This window comes from Podarcis gaigeae, assembly GCF_964106915.1.
Source record: "Podarcis gaigeae genome assembly, chromosome: 8".
Taxonomy (NCBI): Eukaryota; Metazoa; Chordata; class Lepidosauria; order Squamata; family Lacertidae; genus Podarcis; species Podarcis gaigeae.
Window position 1 is genome coordinate 59,217,993 of NC_139684.1, and position 16,427 is coordinate 59,234,419.

The window sequence follows — 16,427 nt, forward strand, 5'->3', positions numbered from 1 at the left end:
CAATACGTTTTGGACGTGAAGATTCAAATCAGAGCAGAACCACCTGCCTTTGATGCCGATGCCGCAGGCTCAAGCAACGCACATGTGCCAGGAATGTACTACAGCATTCTGTTGTGACGCTCCACTTGGCATTTAGTGTCACACTTAAACAATGACATAAAGGGAGAATAAACTGAATGTACCAATGCAGCTGTTGGGAATGAAGTCATGCCTCGTTCCACGCCCAGCCCTTGCTCCCTAAGGGCTGCTTAGATTGTTAAAAGTCTACATCGCTCAACAGCTGAGGTTCCTGCCAATGGGGGAAGACTGGCGGGAAACAGCAAAGCCAGAGGGGTTGTGGGAAGGCTTTGAGGGGGCATTCAAAAGACAGGCAGAGTGTCTGTGTGGAATGGGGTTGTAAAGGCGAAATAAATCATTTTTGTGACAATGACTATAGGGATGGGGGAGAAATTCAGTTCAGTTTGCATTGAAGGGCAAACCTGCATAATTCACACTTCCTGAAATAATATGCAAACTGAAACACAGCAATCCTTTGCATGTTGATCTGACAGTCAGCACACCCCCTATAGTCCTATTATATGGGAACAGGGCAGCACAACTTAATGCGGCAAGCAGAACTATCTGTTCATGCTTGTGCTGGCATCTCTATTACCTTGGCAATGGACGAGGCATCACCAACTCCTCTGCAGTGTGTGGAGTAGGTGGGGCAGCCTCTGACAACTTCAGAGATGGATAATGTGTATGAGCTGTGCTCTGGGGTGACTGACGCAGAGATGGAGTAGGGAAACCCCTCCCCCCACAGTAGGTCCTTCCCCATGATCTTCCTCCCCAAGTGGCTTCCGAGACTCGGGCATGATCTGTGCCTACCCACTGGGTCAGTTCCTTGGATCATCCATGGGCAACTCCTCTCCTCTTCACCTATGCCCAGCCAGGTCCCTCACCGGGGGCCCATGACGCCATCAATGACTTGTCAGGAGTTCCCATTGAAGTTTCCTAGGATTGATTTCCAGATAAACATGAATAAGTTTAGGCTGCAGGTTTCCTGATCTGCAAACTCATTAACTATAGCTAGTTCCTGGTCTCATAGGAGTTTGTTTATTTGTTTCATAAAATGTATATACCATTTAAGTGCAGAAAAACCTTGACGCAGTGTCCAAAAAAGGAGTTGCCTCACAAATGGAAACCTTCCTTCTTTCTCTGCAGGGAAAACCCGGGGTCCCAGGCCTGAAAGGAGACAAGGTGAGTAGAAGGAAGGCAGGATCAAGGGAAAGCCTGTGCATTCTCTGGTTTCAGAGAAGGGCATGAGGATCCTACCCCCACCAAGCTCTATTATCACCACATCTAATAATGAACCTAACCTGCCCTTCCCATAGGGTCCCAGGTCAGGTTATAGCAATACACTATACAGCTATAACAACAGTTGAAACAGTTACAATTACATATAAAAAAGCAAAACTTTTCCAACCAGAGGAGGATAAATAAACAGCAAAAGAGGTGGGTGTCTGAAGGCAACATGCTTAAGCTGTAAAAGGCCAGGGTAAAGAGGCTTATCTTCAGGAATATGGCAAAAGCTGTACAGTGAAGATGCAGCAGGCACCATTGTGGGGAAGGAGTTCCACGGTTATATCCCTCTAATTTGCTCTTCCCTCTATTCCATCCCCCCCCATCCCAAAAACTACTTGCCTGAACAAGAGGATCTATGTTTTGTTTCAGGAATAATTCATCTTAATGCCTTTTGTTTAAATAATTTTCTTTCCGTTTTGGGGAAGGAGGCAATGGAGACCATTTTCCTTTGGCCCTGTTGCCTTTGTGTTGTCTTCCTTTAGTTCAAATCTTCTTCACAGCATCTTGAATGTCTCTCAACAGGGGGACCCATGTGAAGTCTGCCCCACTATCTCTGACGGGAACAATGCAGTCAGCATCCCTGGGAAACCGGGGCCCAAAGGGGAGCCTGGACCTCCAGGGAAACCGGGCAAATCGGTGAGTCCCAGGTCACTGGGTGAAGGCTTTATCCCTTGAGGGTGTTACAGACAAGGAGATTTCTGCTTTGGACTAAATGACCCTGGGAGGTCCCTTCCAACTCAACAGTTCTATGATTCTAAGAAGCAAAGGTGTTTGGTTGGTGGGACAATTGCTGAGTTATTGGACGCTGGAGTTCTAAGCATTTCCTTTGGTCTCCTCCCCCCCCCCCCCCGCCTTTCTCTTTCAGGACAAGCCTGGCCCTCCAGGACTCAAAGGCAACAGGGTAGGTGTTGGATTCACTTTCTGTGAGATTAAGAGCAGAGCAAGGGGAAGATGCTTTGCCTGTAGAAAGCCTTGGGTTGAATCCTTTGCATCTCTGGTTTAAAAAGCATCAGGTGACACAAAAGACCATCTCCCTCATATCCCAGACAGTCACTGCCAGACCAGTACAGGGCTTTGATCCAATTACAGGTAGATTCCTATGTCTGTCAGGATGGCCAGTAACCAACAAGAACAGGTATCCCTTGACCCAGAAGCTTAGATGTTGTGATGGACTACCACCTACAGCCTTTGGGCATGAATCTTTCCTTGGCAGGTGTGGCTGTTTTCCCTGCAGTTCCCTCCTCTAGACAGAGTGAACTGGATGATGGCACACAGCCTGAATGCCCTGTCTGGCATCTTCAAGTCAGTGTTCTTCAACCTTAGGTCTGCAGATGCTGTTGACTTGCAACTGCCATTGTTCCCAGACAGCTTAGCCAATGGCCAGGGATGGTGGAGGCTGTAGACCAACAACATCTGGAGACACAAGGTTGAAGGACACTGACTCACTTCACTGGTTCAAGAACTGTGGCAGATTTCTGACACTAGGTGAATTTGTTACCTATTAAAATGCATATGGGACATGGATGGTGCTGTGGCTTAAACCACAGAGCCTAGGACTTGCTGATCAGAAGGTCGGCAGTTTGAATCCCCGCAATAGGGTAAGCTCCCGTTGCTCGGTCCCTGCTCCTGCCAACCTAGCAGTTTGAAAGCATGTCAAAGTGCAAGTAGATAAATAGGTACCGCTCCAGCGGGAAGGTAAACAGCATTTCCGTGCGCTGCTCTGGTTCACCAGAAGTGGCTTAGTCATGCTGGCCACAAGACCCGAAAGCTGTACGCCGGCTCCCTTGGCCAGTAAAGTGAGATGAGCGCCGCAACCCCAGAGTCGGTCACGACTGGACCTAATGGTCAGGGGTCCCTTTACCTTTACTTAGAATTCAATGAGTACATGGGAAGTTGACATGATCCAGGATACTGTACACCGATTCCGTGGAGGAATCAAGTGAGGGCCAGTTGTTGTGGCCCATTGTGGTCTGTTGAGACTGTGAGCTGTGTGGATCCAGGAGCACTTTTGAACAGAGGTTGGGTGGGCATCTGCCAGGGATTCTTTAGCTGTGGTTCCTGCATTGCAGGGGGTTGGACCAGATGACCCTTCCAACTCTACAATTCTGTGATTCTGTAACATGTTCCTGGTTTGTCTAAACTGAAGCAACCATTGATGGGGTGCAGCAGGTGCGTCTCTTGCTGATACCCTCTCAGCACCACCAACACCACCCAGGCTCAGCTGCCTCACCCAGTTGTTGGTGGCATGGATGTTTCCATTGCCTTCTGATTTTTTCTTCTCCCTTTTCTTTATATCATTCTTCAGGGGGACCCTGGGATCAATGGAATTAAAGGGGAGAAGGTAGGTGGCCATTTCCTTTTTATATGATCTCTAGCCCCTATTTTTGCTTTGGTTCAATAGGGGTCACACTCTGTAGTTTGGGGGGGGGGGAGTTCTGCACATAAGCCCCACCACAAATGTCCTCATGTGTGCTCTCTCCCACCGCCTGCATCACTTAGTCCCCAACCTTCCCCATGATGTACAAGGAAAATTTGCACAGGGATTCTACTTGGTGTTCAATTGAATTGAGATTATGTGATTGTGGATTCTGATAAAGCACAGTCCTTGATCATGAGATGCATTCGAGTGAATGTGAATGGAATTCCTAGGCAGGCCTTCTCCTTTTAATCCTGGGCTTGTCCAAAGTTCTCTGTAGCCTTTGGGGAGTGCTTGCACACATCTCTGCTTTAGTTGTGATTAGTGGCAAGGGCTTAGACTGAAAGCAATCTTCAACTAACAGCATCTTTTGCATGCCTGCAGATTCTCATTTTAGCTTGCAAACTGCAGAACTCCTTAGGGAAATACTGTTCATTTGTAAAAAAAAACAACAACAAAAAACAGACAAACCAAAAACAGTGAGCGTTTTGAGTTGGGTAAATTTTGTATTCTGAACAAGGTGATGATGAAGTTTTGCTGATGAAAAGGAACAGGTTTTATACAGCTCCTCCATCTCATTGCCTTTAGCCAGTTGTTCCTCACCGCAGGTGACTAGGCATGTGGTTATTTACAAGACTGCTGGATACCTTTGAGCAAATTATTTCAGGCACATACCCCCAACCCCCACAAATGATATTTACCGCAAAGTCAATTTTGTAATTCATGTAAACAAGGAGACCCGTGCATTTTAGGCTTAATGAAATCTACCCATCTATGTCTGTCCCAAACCAGCAGTTTTCCCACAGTGCAGGCAATTGGGGTGGGGGAGCAGGTTTGTACCTTATCCTGCAATCTGTATCACCATTTGCATTGTACTGGTATGAAATGAGCTATTCCTCGCTAATACCAAGCATTGTGCTTCTTCTTCTTTAAGGGAGATCAGTGTCAGTCATGCAGCCCTGCAGCCCAGCATCTTCAGAAAGCACCCAAAGGAGAACCAGGACCACCAGGGATTGGCCTGCCTGGCCTTCCCGTAAGTATAGGGCCATCGTGCCTCTTGCCTTTAGTGTAGGGCACTGCAAGGATTTATGGGAAGAACAAGGGTGGAATGAGTAGCAGTGCTGAAGTGAGAATGTGAAATAACACAAGGGTTTCTAGTCCTCATGATCATAGAAAAGCACATGCAATCCCCATGGCAGTTTCTGTGAACAGGCAAGTCTACACAGTACAAACCCATTTAATCCTCTTCACTTCAGCCTGCGGAACTCTAGTTCTGAGAAGCATTCTTGATTATATCACTGAACTACAGTCCTCAGGGTTTGATGGGATGTCGTGGCAGTTTCAAAGCTTGTTTCGAAGCTGTTTGGATTGGTTGTGTGAATAGAATGTTCCAAATTAGAACAGGTCTGATCTTAAGGTACTATCCCGGTTAAAACCACATCCAGAACTTTTCCTGGTTCTGCCAACTCCTTCACTGAAATTATTATTCTTACTTTTCTTTTATTTGCTTTCAGGGCAAAGATGGCCTTCCAGGGCTGTCTGGACTCAAAGGAGAAAAGGTAAGAGCAAATTTTCAGGAGACAGTCTGGTTCCGGAATACCTTGCTTTATCCCTGTTCCACTGCAAGTGTAATTAGCCAGAACTTGAGGATGAATCCAGTGATTTTTATCATAGGGTATTAATACCTCTGTAAAGATGCATGGTGCCTTCTACTCTCTCTCTCTCTCTCTCTCTCTCTGTGTGTGTGTGTGTGTGTGTGTGTGTGTGTGTTTCCAGGCCACATACAGTTTGTAAAAACAAACAAACAAGAGGTGAAACAAGAAGATTCCCCTTATGTCAGATTCATCTGAGCAGCAGTTTTCTTGTTTCAAGATGGTAGATCATTTGAGCCTCATTGCAGCCATTTTCTGTCTTCAGCAACTCACCTGTTCCTCTTTGTACCTAGGGAGATACTGGAGCTGTAGGACCTGCAGGCAAAGCTGTGAGTATGAGAAAGTTCTTCAAGTTTAGAGTGCATTGGTTGCCCTCTGGGAGCTGGCTTTTGTGATCTGAACAGAATTGGAAGATATGAAAACAAGAACAAAGTCAGATAATAAAGGGATTTGGGGGAGTTAATAAGTCACTGTCACTCAGGGGGGAAAAAACAGGTAAGTAACAAACACAAAAACAGTAATACAGAGTTGCAGATCTGCAGGATGAAATAACAGTAAACCAGGGTACCAAACATCCAGTTCTTTAATATGAAATACAAAACTTTGTGCAATTTTCTTTTTCTTTGTCTTTTACTTTGCTTGCTAGACTGTCTGGTGAATTGTCCCCTAGCATAGCTGCTAGACCTCAAGATTTTTATTGCATCAAGCTCAAAAGCTTCAGTTCATGCTTGAAGAGAAGCGGCGTACTGCTCTTCAGTACATTCTGATGCTTCCAAATTAACTCTAATGAATGGCAATGCCATGATGTATCTCTACCACAAGGAATTCTCCGAATCTAAGAAAGGACCCCACCTCCTTCTCCTCAACCCTCACTCTCATTCTGTGCTTATACTCAAAGCTCAGCAGTTTCTCACTCCTCCTGTAATTCTAGGGAGTCCGAGGGACCAAAGGGGACACTGGAGATTCAGGAGTCAAAGGCGAAAAGGTGAGCAAATTGGTATCAAAGCATGGAAGTGGTTGTGCAACTTGTTCAGATAAGTGAGCCTTTCGTCTTGCTCACAATCTGTGGCCCTCTCCTCTCTTATTCATGTCCCTCTGTTTTGTATCACAATTCATTTTCTCTCCCTTGTAGGGAGAACCTTGTACCGAGTGCCCTGCCTCTCTGGAAGGCCGGGAGACCATGGTTTCCATTCCAGGGCCTCCAGGAGAGAAGGGTGAGCCAGGGCTTCCTGGTGCTGGACTTCCTGGAAAACCAGTAAGTGACCCTTGGCATGGACCTCCTTTGGAGACGAGCAAGGGGTGGGGCAATAGAGCTAGAGGGAAGGTGGTTCCCATAGGTGAAAGAAAAAGTTGCATTGCAGGGGGTTGGACTAGATGACCCTTCCAGCTCTACAATTCTGTGATTCCTGGGGCAGGTAGAAAGGTTTTGTGAGTCTATGGCATAGTACGTTCCTCTTAAATCCGACAAACTGGTGCAGAAGCTCAGTGTAGAAGATAAACAGGGCTGAGAATTGGGAACTAATTTCTGGTGGGCTTCTCTTATTAGGCTGCCTGGCAGACTTGATTTGTTGGAAGGACTGTCTTTGTGGCAGGATCCAAGGGGCCAGTGAAGTTTAAGCAGAAAAGCTTTTTCTCTTATATTGCTTGCTGTACTTTTTCAGGGAAAACCCGGGGAATCTGGAATGAAAGGTCAGAAGGTAAGAGACGTCCGCCGGCTGGAGTGCTTCTTTGTGAGATTACATAACCCAAGGGGGTTGGTGGCCAGAGCTGGCTTTGGAAAGGGGTGAGGAGGTCTGGCATTTTCACACTCCTCGAGACAAAACCAGAGGCACAGGAAATGCATCTCTAGGGAGCAAATATATTCTCATTATATTTACACAGTATAATTGGAAAAGCAAGCTACAAACAAAGTACAGTGATCTATAAAAAGTTGCAAAAGACCAGAAGGAAACATGAAAATCAAATATGCATGTGGTGCAATAGGAGGAATGTCGACACCTGCAGTCCAACATGGGTGTAAAACTGCTAAAAATCTCATCAGTGCAAATGAATCCCTTCTGTGCCAATCGGGCCAGTTCCCAAAGGGGCCCATAGCAGTTCAGTTCCTTGCTTCTACACGTAATAAGGCTTTGGGTAGTGGGGCTGGAAATACCCCCGTCTCAGTACTTGTAGAGCCATTTCCCAGTCAACATAGAGCAGTGGTGAGGAATCTTCAGCCTACAGGCCTAATTAGGACCACTATGTCTCTCCATTTGGCTCACAATGTTGTTTTGATCAAGCCATGCTCACCCGTCCTACACCTGACAACCAATGTGGGGCTAAAAGCCCCATGCACAGTGCTTTGGGAAGTCCAATGATCAGATGACTGTCAGAACTCTTGTAGACAATGCTATGCAAAAACAGCTTGTCTGATGTCATTGTGTCATCGGATGATAGACAGGTGGGTGGCCCCACCTATTTGTCAGGCATGGCCTGCAGGGGGTGGGGGGTGGGAAAGGTAAGGATCCGTCCTGTTGACTGGATTCAGTCCCCTTTCCTTCCCCCTGTCCCTCCCCCAGGTACAGAAGACAATACTGGGCTACATAGACAAATTGCATGGCTTGGTATAAGGCAGCTTCATGGGCTATATTGACCTGGGAGTTATGTGGGTTACAGGTGTAAGGCTTTGAAAGGAGGACAGGGTCGTATGTTCAACAGCATGAGAGACAGCTTTTCCCAAGTGTGGTTGTGTAGAGTGGCCAAGAGGCAAAGGAATGTATGGTCGGTGTTTTTTTTGGGGGGGGGGGGTGATTAAAAGAATTGTTTAGAAGAGGTAATTTCGTCAAGTGAAGGTTGCCAGGCAAGGCCAGGAGAAGCAGCACCTTTTGAAATCGATTTTACCCGACTCTTGAAGGTACAGTCTACCCTAGGCTATAGTGTTGTAACCACCGGTAAGCATCACTGTGTGTCACAGTGTGTTGCCTACCCACAGCCACTAGAGGGAGGTGCGCACCCCTTTCCCTAGCAACCACATTTAGGGGTGCTGTCACCATGCAACCTTTAAGTTGCCTGGCAACCTTGTATTTGAATTCTTAATGCTTTAACGTCAGTTCCAGCAGGTGTTAGGAAGGTTAAAAATGAAATTAAGAGACCCTATTTGGGTGCTACGTATTTGTGATGCCTTACAACCACCAGCAGGGAACCACAGCCTCCATGTTTCCTAACAACCACTGCTCACAAAAGCCCAGTCCTATCTCTACAGGCTACTTCAACATAGGAACATATGTTGAACATAGGAAGCTGCCTTATACGGAGTCAGATCATTGCCCTATCTAGCTCAGCACTGTCTACACTGATGAGAAGCAGCTCTCCAGGGTTACAGGCAGGGGACATTCCTAGCCCTACTTGGGGATGCCACTGGGGACAGAACCTGAGTGCTTTTCTGGGCAGAACAGGTGCGCTACCACTGAACTATGGCACAAAACAGTAGCAGATTATTGTTAGATTTATATCCTGCCTTTCCTCCAATTATCTCTCGCCTCACCCTCAGTATTATCCTCACAACAATCCTGTGTAGTAGGTTAAGTTGAGAGACAACGACTGACTCAATATTATCCGCACAACAGCCCTTCAAAGTAGGTTAGGCTGAGAGGCGGAGACTTGCACCCGGGCACCTGGTATACTTTGATGCTGAATGGACATTTGAATCTGGGTCTGCCCCACAGTTCTCGTCTGTCTCATGAGCCACTACATCCCACTGGCTCTTATAGTGTTGTGCCACAAATACAAGGGTACTCACAAACTGCAGCAGATTTTTACTTCATAAACTAGCAATGGAACCATTGTTTTGTGTGATTTCTACTGCATAAACAAGGCAGATTTTGGCGTAGTCTTGGAAGTCCTAGCAAAGAAGCTAGAGAATTCCTCTCCCCACCTCCCAAAAGAAACCCCTTCTGCCCACTGCTTTTGGCTGCCCCTGAGTTACAGCACATGGTTCAAGTGGGCCTATGAAAACAGCCATTCCAGTCTGTATCCCTTGTTTCTATGATGCTGTGCCAAGACAATGGGCTGCCTTTTGAAGATGGTTCAGAAACTTCAGGAAGTGAAGATTCCAGCAACCAGATGATTGGCTGGGACCTGGTGGTCTGGGAATATACCACCAATTCTGGCCAAACTGTGCTGGCGGCAGATTGCCATTTGTTCTAACGTGAGTTTCCCCATGGAAATGCAGCAGGGAAAAGAAAAATCTCCGCCCAGACCCAATCTGGAAATCCCTGACCTGTGCCTAAAAAGCATGGCACAGTGTGGATGAGCTTTGTATTGAAATCAGCATCTTTCAGACTCTCTCCACTTTAGTATATAACCTTTACTATTATTTAGATCTCAACTATGCCTTGAGGTTGGGTAAAAAAAAAACAGGGAGGGTGAGAGGTCTAGTTTGTAATTTTTATCTTTTTGATATGTTGTAAAAATAAATAAGAACAAGTGTGTATAAAAATCTATCCTGTCTAGGGTGCTTCAGGAAGCCCAGGCGATCCTGGCATACCAGGCACAGCAGGTTTGCCTGGTCTTTCTGGTGAACCTGGAGTCAGAGGTCCATCAGGAGCTAAAGGTGAAAAGGTGAGTAAGCCCCTTGTTGGGGTACAACCACCATGCTGCCAGGAGGGACCAAATATTTTTGGAACAGGGTGTGTGCACCTGTGCAAATAACCAAACTCACCCTAGGGTGAGCTTTCTCACCTGTACAGTGGAACCTTGAGTCTCAATCCATTCTGGAAGTCCGTTCAACTCCTGAAACATTCAAAAACCAAGGCATGGCTTCTGATTGGTGCAGACACCCCGGAAACAATGGCCAACAGCTTCATTGGACGTTCGGCATCCGAAAAATGTTCAAACACTTACTTTTGAGTTTTTGGCGTTCAAGGAGCCAATTTGTTCATCAGCTAAGCCATTCGAGAACCAAGGTTCCACTGTATTGCCCTGTCAACCAGTAGTAGTATTTTACTGCACTTGCAGTAGTAAAATTGCCATCTGCAAACAAGGCACTGAGTGGGAGAACAGTAAAACTAATGGTTGTTATCACCATTATCTCCACACACACCCCCACCCCCACTCTCACCAATGCTCTGGAGAAATGCTACATCTAAGGCAATGGGAGGTGGATACAGATTGGTAGCTGGGCCACTGAAAGAGGAACTGGTGTGTTGCTGCTGCTGTTGGTAGAGACTTTTGAAAAGGGAGAGAAAGGAAAATGCCCATTGCCATTGCTAAGGATGAGCTGCTCCTCTGATGCCAAATTTTGTGTGCACACCTCTCTGATTCTTTTTATCCTTTATTTTTTGATGCAGAGAAAGAGGTTCTCCCAAGTTCACAACAAGCAAAAAGGGCCACAAAATTTGGAGCCCATTTAAGTTCATCCCTAATTCAGCTTGGTTCATATCAATTATTGTGTACCTGACCACTAGGCAAATGGTCCTCAAGCATATCTCTCAGTGGGGTGGGGTGGATCAGAATCCTGCTTGCTGTCCTGCCCCTGACTGCCCTGCTTTAAAGTTCATGTTTGCACACACAAACGTGATCCAAACCATCCTATGTGGCAGAGCGTATGCCCATAAGCACACATGTAAAGAGCCAGCAGACACAATTGCAGCTTGCCTCCTTGGTACGGCCAATGACTATCCACATGAGCCTCTGGTCTTAAGTGTTTACATGATGGAAAATTTTGATTAGGGATAATGGGGTAGGATATCTGGAACATCTAACCTGGTCTCCTGTTTGCTGACATATCACTCTGCATTCTTCCCCACTCTCACCATCCCGGCCCACAGGGTGATGCTTGTGACTCCTGTCCCACCCTCAATGGAGACCTCTCTGGTGCGGTTGGGATCCCAGGAAAACCAGGTTCAAAAGGAGACCGTGGACCTCCAGGTGTGGGACAGCCAGGCAAACCTGTAAGTAGTTTTCTGACTGATCAAAATAGTGGTGCTGAGAATGCCAAATTCAGAATTTAGTCTGATAGTTTGTTTTAAGATTGGTACAGTCATTAACTACCATTACTTTGAGTTATTTATGTGAACAAAACTGAACAATTCAGGCTGCATCCCTAGAACCAGATACATTTGTGTTTGTATAATAGATTGGACAACTGTTGCATGACCTTTTAGAAAGTTTAGATACCTGTGGGTATCACAAGCAGACATGAAGGTGGAAGGCCTTTGCCCTGCTTCCAAGTTAGCATCTGGTACTCAGGTACTCTGTACATTTATTTGTTTATTTACAGCATTCTTATATCACCCATTAATAATAAGTTTTTGGAAATTCCATGCAACTACGATAGCTGTTGACTTTTGATAGATCTTCCACAAATATGTCTAATCCTTTAAGATAGCACAACTTGCAATAACAACTTTTATAAGTTAATTACGTCTTGTGTGAAGAACTAATTCCTTTCATCTGTCTAGAACCTGCTGCCAGTCACTTTTATTGGATGACCCAGTGTTAACTGCCTCATTTTTATTCCTTTAATTAACTGGCTCAATTTACATTTCACAACACCTTCACAAAGGATCTCAATAAAAGATCTTCCCTCATTACAGGTGACCATTTCTGTTCAGTATGAGCATGTCAAATAATTATAATTTTAAACACTAGCATTCCTTGGTAAGACAAAGGAAGACATCTTTGTTATTTTAAAAGCAAGTCATGCTCTAACCCTATTAAGTTTGTGAATATAATATCGTTTGTGAGATAACCGATGATGACGGCAGTATGGCTCTGTTTTCACAGATACTGATCTTCAAACATAATTTGAAACAATATGAATACCATTGTTCGTACTGGGAGTCTCAAGAGATTTGAGAAACATATTCTAAGCACACCCCACGATTTCATAAAAGCACAGGAAAGGCAGAGAATTTGCAACAGGGTCTCTGAATTCAGCATCTTGAAAATCTCATTTAAAAAAGAATCAAGTTTCTATCCCTCATGGTGATGAAGAGAGGCTTGAAAGGGTGTAGGCAATGTCTATTCCAGTGTTCAGAAGAGTAGGGTTGAAATGGTCCTGCACTGAGCATGGCATTATCCCTTCCTGCAACTAGCTGAAGCAGATGAAATTATGCACACTAGGGAAATTATGCAAATGTTTGTGATTTATGGTGGTTCGTGATTTATGAAGGTTGCATAATTCTGTTCTTCTTGATGCAAAATTAGAGTGATCAAGATGCAGAATGATGTTATCTTTTGGTTGTTCATGACAGCAAAAATATCCTTTCACAGGATGAGGCTGGAATAAGAGCCTCATATTTCTTTGCTTTACAAATATCCTTTTTGGAGTACTTTTTAAGAAGTTATTTTAAAAAGTTTGTTTCACAAAGCTAATAACTTTCTGATAGACCAGTATGCTTTTTTTAAAAAAAAAAATCTGCAGCACTGAAAGGTCTAAAAATGATTAATTGCACCCATTAAATTTTCCAGAACTACTCATTTGAAATCGAATGTCAATTTAGAGCAAACGCTGACTGTTTTAGCTTCCTCAGATAAACAGCTAGCTTTCCCCCTAGCTTTCTAGCTCAGAACTATACAGCAACTGAAAACCTGCTGTGAACTCATAGAAGGTAGACAATACGTTCCTCTAAGGCAACAGAACATGGATCAGATGTGTTGCAACCAGATTGAGTGATGTCTGGGGGGCTCTAAATTATTCAGGCTAATTCTACTGCGTCTTCCCTCCTCTCACCACCAGGGAAAACCAGGACTTCCAGGAGTTCAGGGACCTCCTGGCTTGAAAGGACTGCAGGTAAGCAAGGGCATAGCTGGACAGGGCTTTAAATGTACGTCGTTTGCATGGACAGATGGGGCCGCTTTCTCCCAGGCACTGCTTAAACCTTGGCCTGGCTACCTATTTTGACAGCCAGGCCCAAGAGATAAGAGGAAGTTGCCATTGCTAACCAGCCACAGAAGGTGCTCCACAACCACCCAGTTGGGATAGTGAACAAAGAGGATTAAGGCTGCAGTGCAGAGATGCAGGAGGAGGGAGCATAAAATTCCAGAGAGGGAGATAAGGGGAATCACTGAGCCAAGGCTGTTTAAATAGCTATGACTCAGGTGTGCTTCATTCATTGGGTGGTTTGGTAATGTCGGTGATGTCGTGTTTCCACTAATCTGTCTGTTGCATCTTTCCAGGGGGAGCCAGGTCCTCCAGGGATAGGAATCCAAGGTCCAGAAGTGAGTATGGCCAGTGTGTGTGTGTGTGAATAGTTTCTGCAACCATGTATTGTGATTAAAACAAAACCCACCCACTTCTCTCTTCTTTCTCAGGGGGAAATTGGACAGAAAGGCTCACCTGGCAATCCTGTAAGTAGAATCTCGCCTTGCCTTGTTCAGCCACGTTAAGGCAGGTCAGCCACAGTAGACCTGTCATGCCTAGACAATGAGTCAGCACCAGAGCCTGGTTCAGGGATCCTCTAGCATAGAAACTGGTACTCACCTGGAAGGTCTTAGACTCAGGATCCACGCAACCCTGATGACCCAGCAGCAAAGTCCCGAGAGGAGCAATGTGGAGTTAACTGCTTTGCAAGGGGTTATGACTTAGCATGGAAATTACCACTCATTTGCAGAAGGCTCTTCGATATTCCAGACAAGGGGAATGAACTGGGGTCTGGGGCAGAGTTTTATCAAAGCTCATTTTCCTTTTCTCAATAATCCTTGTATGATTCCCCTACCCAGAGACCTCCAAATTTGCCTTGTCGTCTTAGTTGCAGGTATAATCGACTCTGCCCTGAATGCATGGGCATAGCCAGAGGGTAGGGGTGGGGGCAGCAGCTCACCAAAATTAAGTAGATAAGTAAAAATACTTCACTGGACGTAGCAATAATCAGAATGTTTGAAATTGAAAGGCTCACTACGGTCACTTGGAGGATAATTTCTTTGAGCACTTAGGGTCAAAAGAAAGTAATTTAAGCAGCTCTTGTTGAGAAATTCTGAATCTGCTAGACAGAGCTAGACAGAAGATGATCCCCCCCCAAAAAAAAAATCCTGGCTATGCCCATGCCTGAATGTGTAGACTTCCTTCACCAGGGCAAGTGGAGGATGCCCCAAAGGATGGCACACATAACATATCTAGACCCAAAACTACGTCAACTTTTTTGTGGTTCCTCCAGGTAGGAGTGTACGGAACGTTCTGAAATTGATAGCAAGAAAATCCAATGGCATCTCTACTTTCCCCCCGAAAGGCTTTGCAAACTCCCAATGCAACCTTTGCTAACCTGGTGCCCTCCAGAGGTTTTGAGCCATAATCCTCATCAGCTGGCTAGTCCAAAGCATTGGGGGAGGGGGAACCAGGTTGGCGAAAGGTATGTGGCAAAAGCCTAACAAAATGTTTTGCTATTGAGATATCTTCATGTTTGCAGAACCCAGCTTTGTTCTTCCTGTCTCTTTCACTTGTGCTGTGGTTCTCTTTTTTCTGTGCCACAGGGATCTCCGGGACCTCGAGGGCCACCAGGAAATGTTGGGGGAAAGGGGGAAAAGGTGAGCATTGGCATCTGGGTTGTATAATTTGCAGTGAGAATGGAGAAATGGCATCTAATAGCCTTCATGGCTGTGGTGGGTTCATCTTTAATTTCTTATTCATTACCAGTGAGCTGTTGCATCGAATGAATGATGAAACAGATAAAATATCAGTGAAGTGACATGTACTCCTATTCCAAGGTGAACCTCAGTAGAAAACTGCTTTAATTCTGTGCTGTTCACAGTGCCACTTTGCTGAGGATAGAATTACTGGTTTGCACCCTGCAGCAACTATCCCATATTCCATTGCATTAATATAGGAGCGTGGGAGACACTGCGTTTGCAAAGTATACTTTATATCCCACAATATCTGTGCAAGATATTAGAAAACTCCAGCATAGATTGTGTTGGGCCTTAACCATGTTTTAAAGCAAATGACACCTCTTCTGCCATTAACATCAGAATGTTGTCAGCTTGGATGTAATATTGCTCTTTTCCCTTTAGGGCTCCCCAGGACTTAAAGGTGCCATAGGACCCACTGGACCTCCAGGTGCCAGTGTTACTGGCCCACCAGTAAGTGCCATTGCTTTGTAGCTCCGGAAATCTTACAACCAACCAGCGCTTTGTGCTTTCTGACTCTTGTTGTCCTGATATTTTCCTCCAGGGCCTAGAAGGCCAGCAGGGCCTCCCGGGAGTTCCTGGATCCGATGGTTCAAAGGTGGGCAAGCTGTGTGCTTTGAAAGAAGACTTATCTGAAAACTAAAATGATCCTGTCTAATCATCTGGCTGCACCAGGTTCTTAATTACCCATGAACCACTCAGTTCTGACAATCCCACTGCTAGCAAAAACCTGCACTGGCCTTGAAAGCCTTAAAACAAAAGGAACTTGATAGGCCTGTCAGATGCATCCTGCCATGGCTGCTAGGTTTTCCATTTGTTCCATGTTTCTAGGGACAGGTCTGAGCAGTTTTTCATTTGTCTCACCACTTTCCTCAGGAAAAGCCTATGTTTGCTGCTGAATTGTAACAATCCACAGCAAAAACTGATTGACATTTGCTCTGATTCAGTAGTAAACAGCAGGTTTTCCCAGGGAAAAGCATTGGGACAAGCAGAAATGTGTGGGTGAGCCCACAGTGCCCTCTTTAATATTGAAGAGGGGCTTGAGCAACTAAAAATTCGCTCATGCTGCTTCTCACCTTCTTGGATGCTCTGTGAAAAATTACCAGAGTTATGCCCCTGAGTCCTGCTGGCCCTTTGCCCGCCTCAAGGCCACAGCACTTGCCTGACCCCACTCTCTTTTGAAGCAGGCTCTGAAACGAAAGTATTGAAAGCCTGAATTTTGGCGCTTTGGATCCAGCTTTGGCATGACTAATGTGTGGATGTTTCGTGTAAACACTTCATTTCCACCCCAAAATAAGACTGACTAAAGATGACTGAAGCGGCTGAGGGTCAAAGAACGAAGCATGCAGCACAGAACATGCTTTCTCGTTTGCAAAGCAGAGATGATTGTTCACACCATGGCGGTTTTGAAA

General features: G+C 45.4%; 1 protein-coding gene across 9 annotated transcripts in view; it reads left to right on the top strand.

Annotated features, from left to right (window-relative positions):
- The window catches only part of COL16A1 (collagen type XVI alpha 1 chain), a 136,295-nt gene that overhangs the window by 72,855 nt on the left and 47,013 nt on the right, over positions 1–16,427 (top strand). For all 9 annotated transcript variants that reach the window (XM_083751592.1, XM_083751591.1, XM_083751594.1 and 6 more), the window contains exons 21-38: positions 1,204–1,239; positions 1,867–1,980; positions 2,210–2,245; positions 3,650–3,685; positions 4,695–4,793; positions 5,275–5,319; positions 5,706–5,741; positions 6,344–6,397; positions 6,545–6,667; positions 7,074–7,109; positions 9,904–10,011; positions 11,220–11,342; positions 13,133–13,186; positions 13,573–13,614; positions 13,708–13,743; positions 14,863–14,916; positions 15,400–15,468; positions 15,560–15,613. In XM_083751592.1, coding sequence (XP_083607718.1) covers positions 1,204–1,239; positions 1,867–1,980; positions 2,210–2,245; positions 3,650–3,685; positions 4,695–4,793; positions 5,275–5,319; positions 5,706–5,741; positions 6,344–6,397; positions 6,545–6,667; positions 7,074–7,109; positions 9,904–10,011; positions 11,220–11,342; positions 13,133–13,186; positions 13,573–13,614; positions 13,708–13,743; positions 14,863–14,916; positions 15,400–15,468; positions 15,560–15,613 — 1,155 coding nt within the window. The remainder of the gene's footprint in view (positions 1–1,203; positions 1,240–1,866; positions 1,981–2,209; positions 2,246–3,649; positions 3,686–4,694; positions 4,794–5,274; positions 5,320–5,705; positions 5,742–6,343; positions 6,398–6,544; positions 6,668–7,073; positions 7,110–9,903; positions 10,012–11,219; positions 11,343–13,132; positions 13,187–13,572; positions 13,615–13,707; positions 13,744–14,862; positions 14,917–15,399; positions 15,469–15,559; positions 15,614–16,427) is intronic.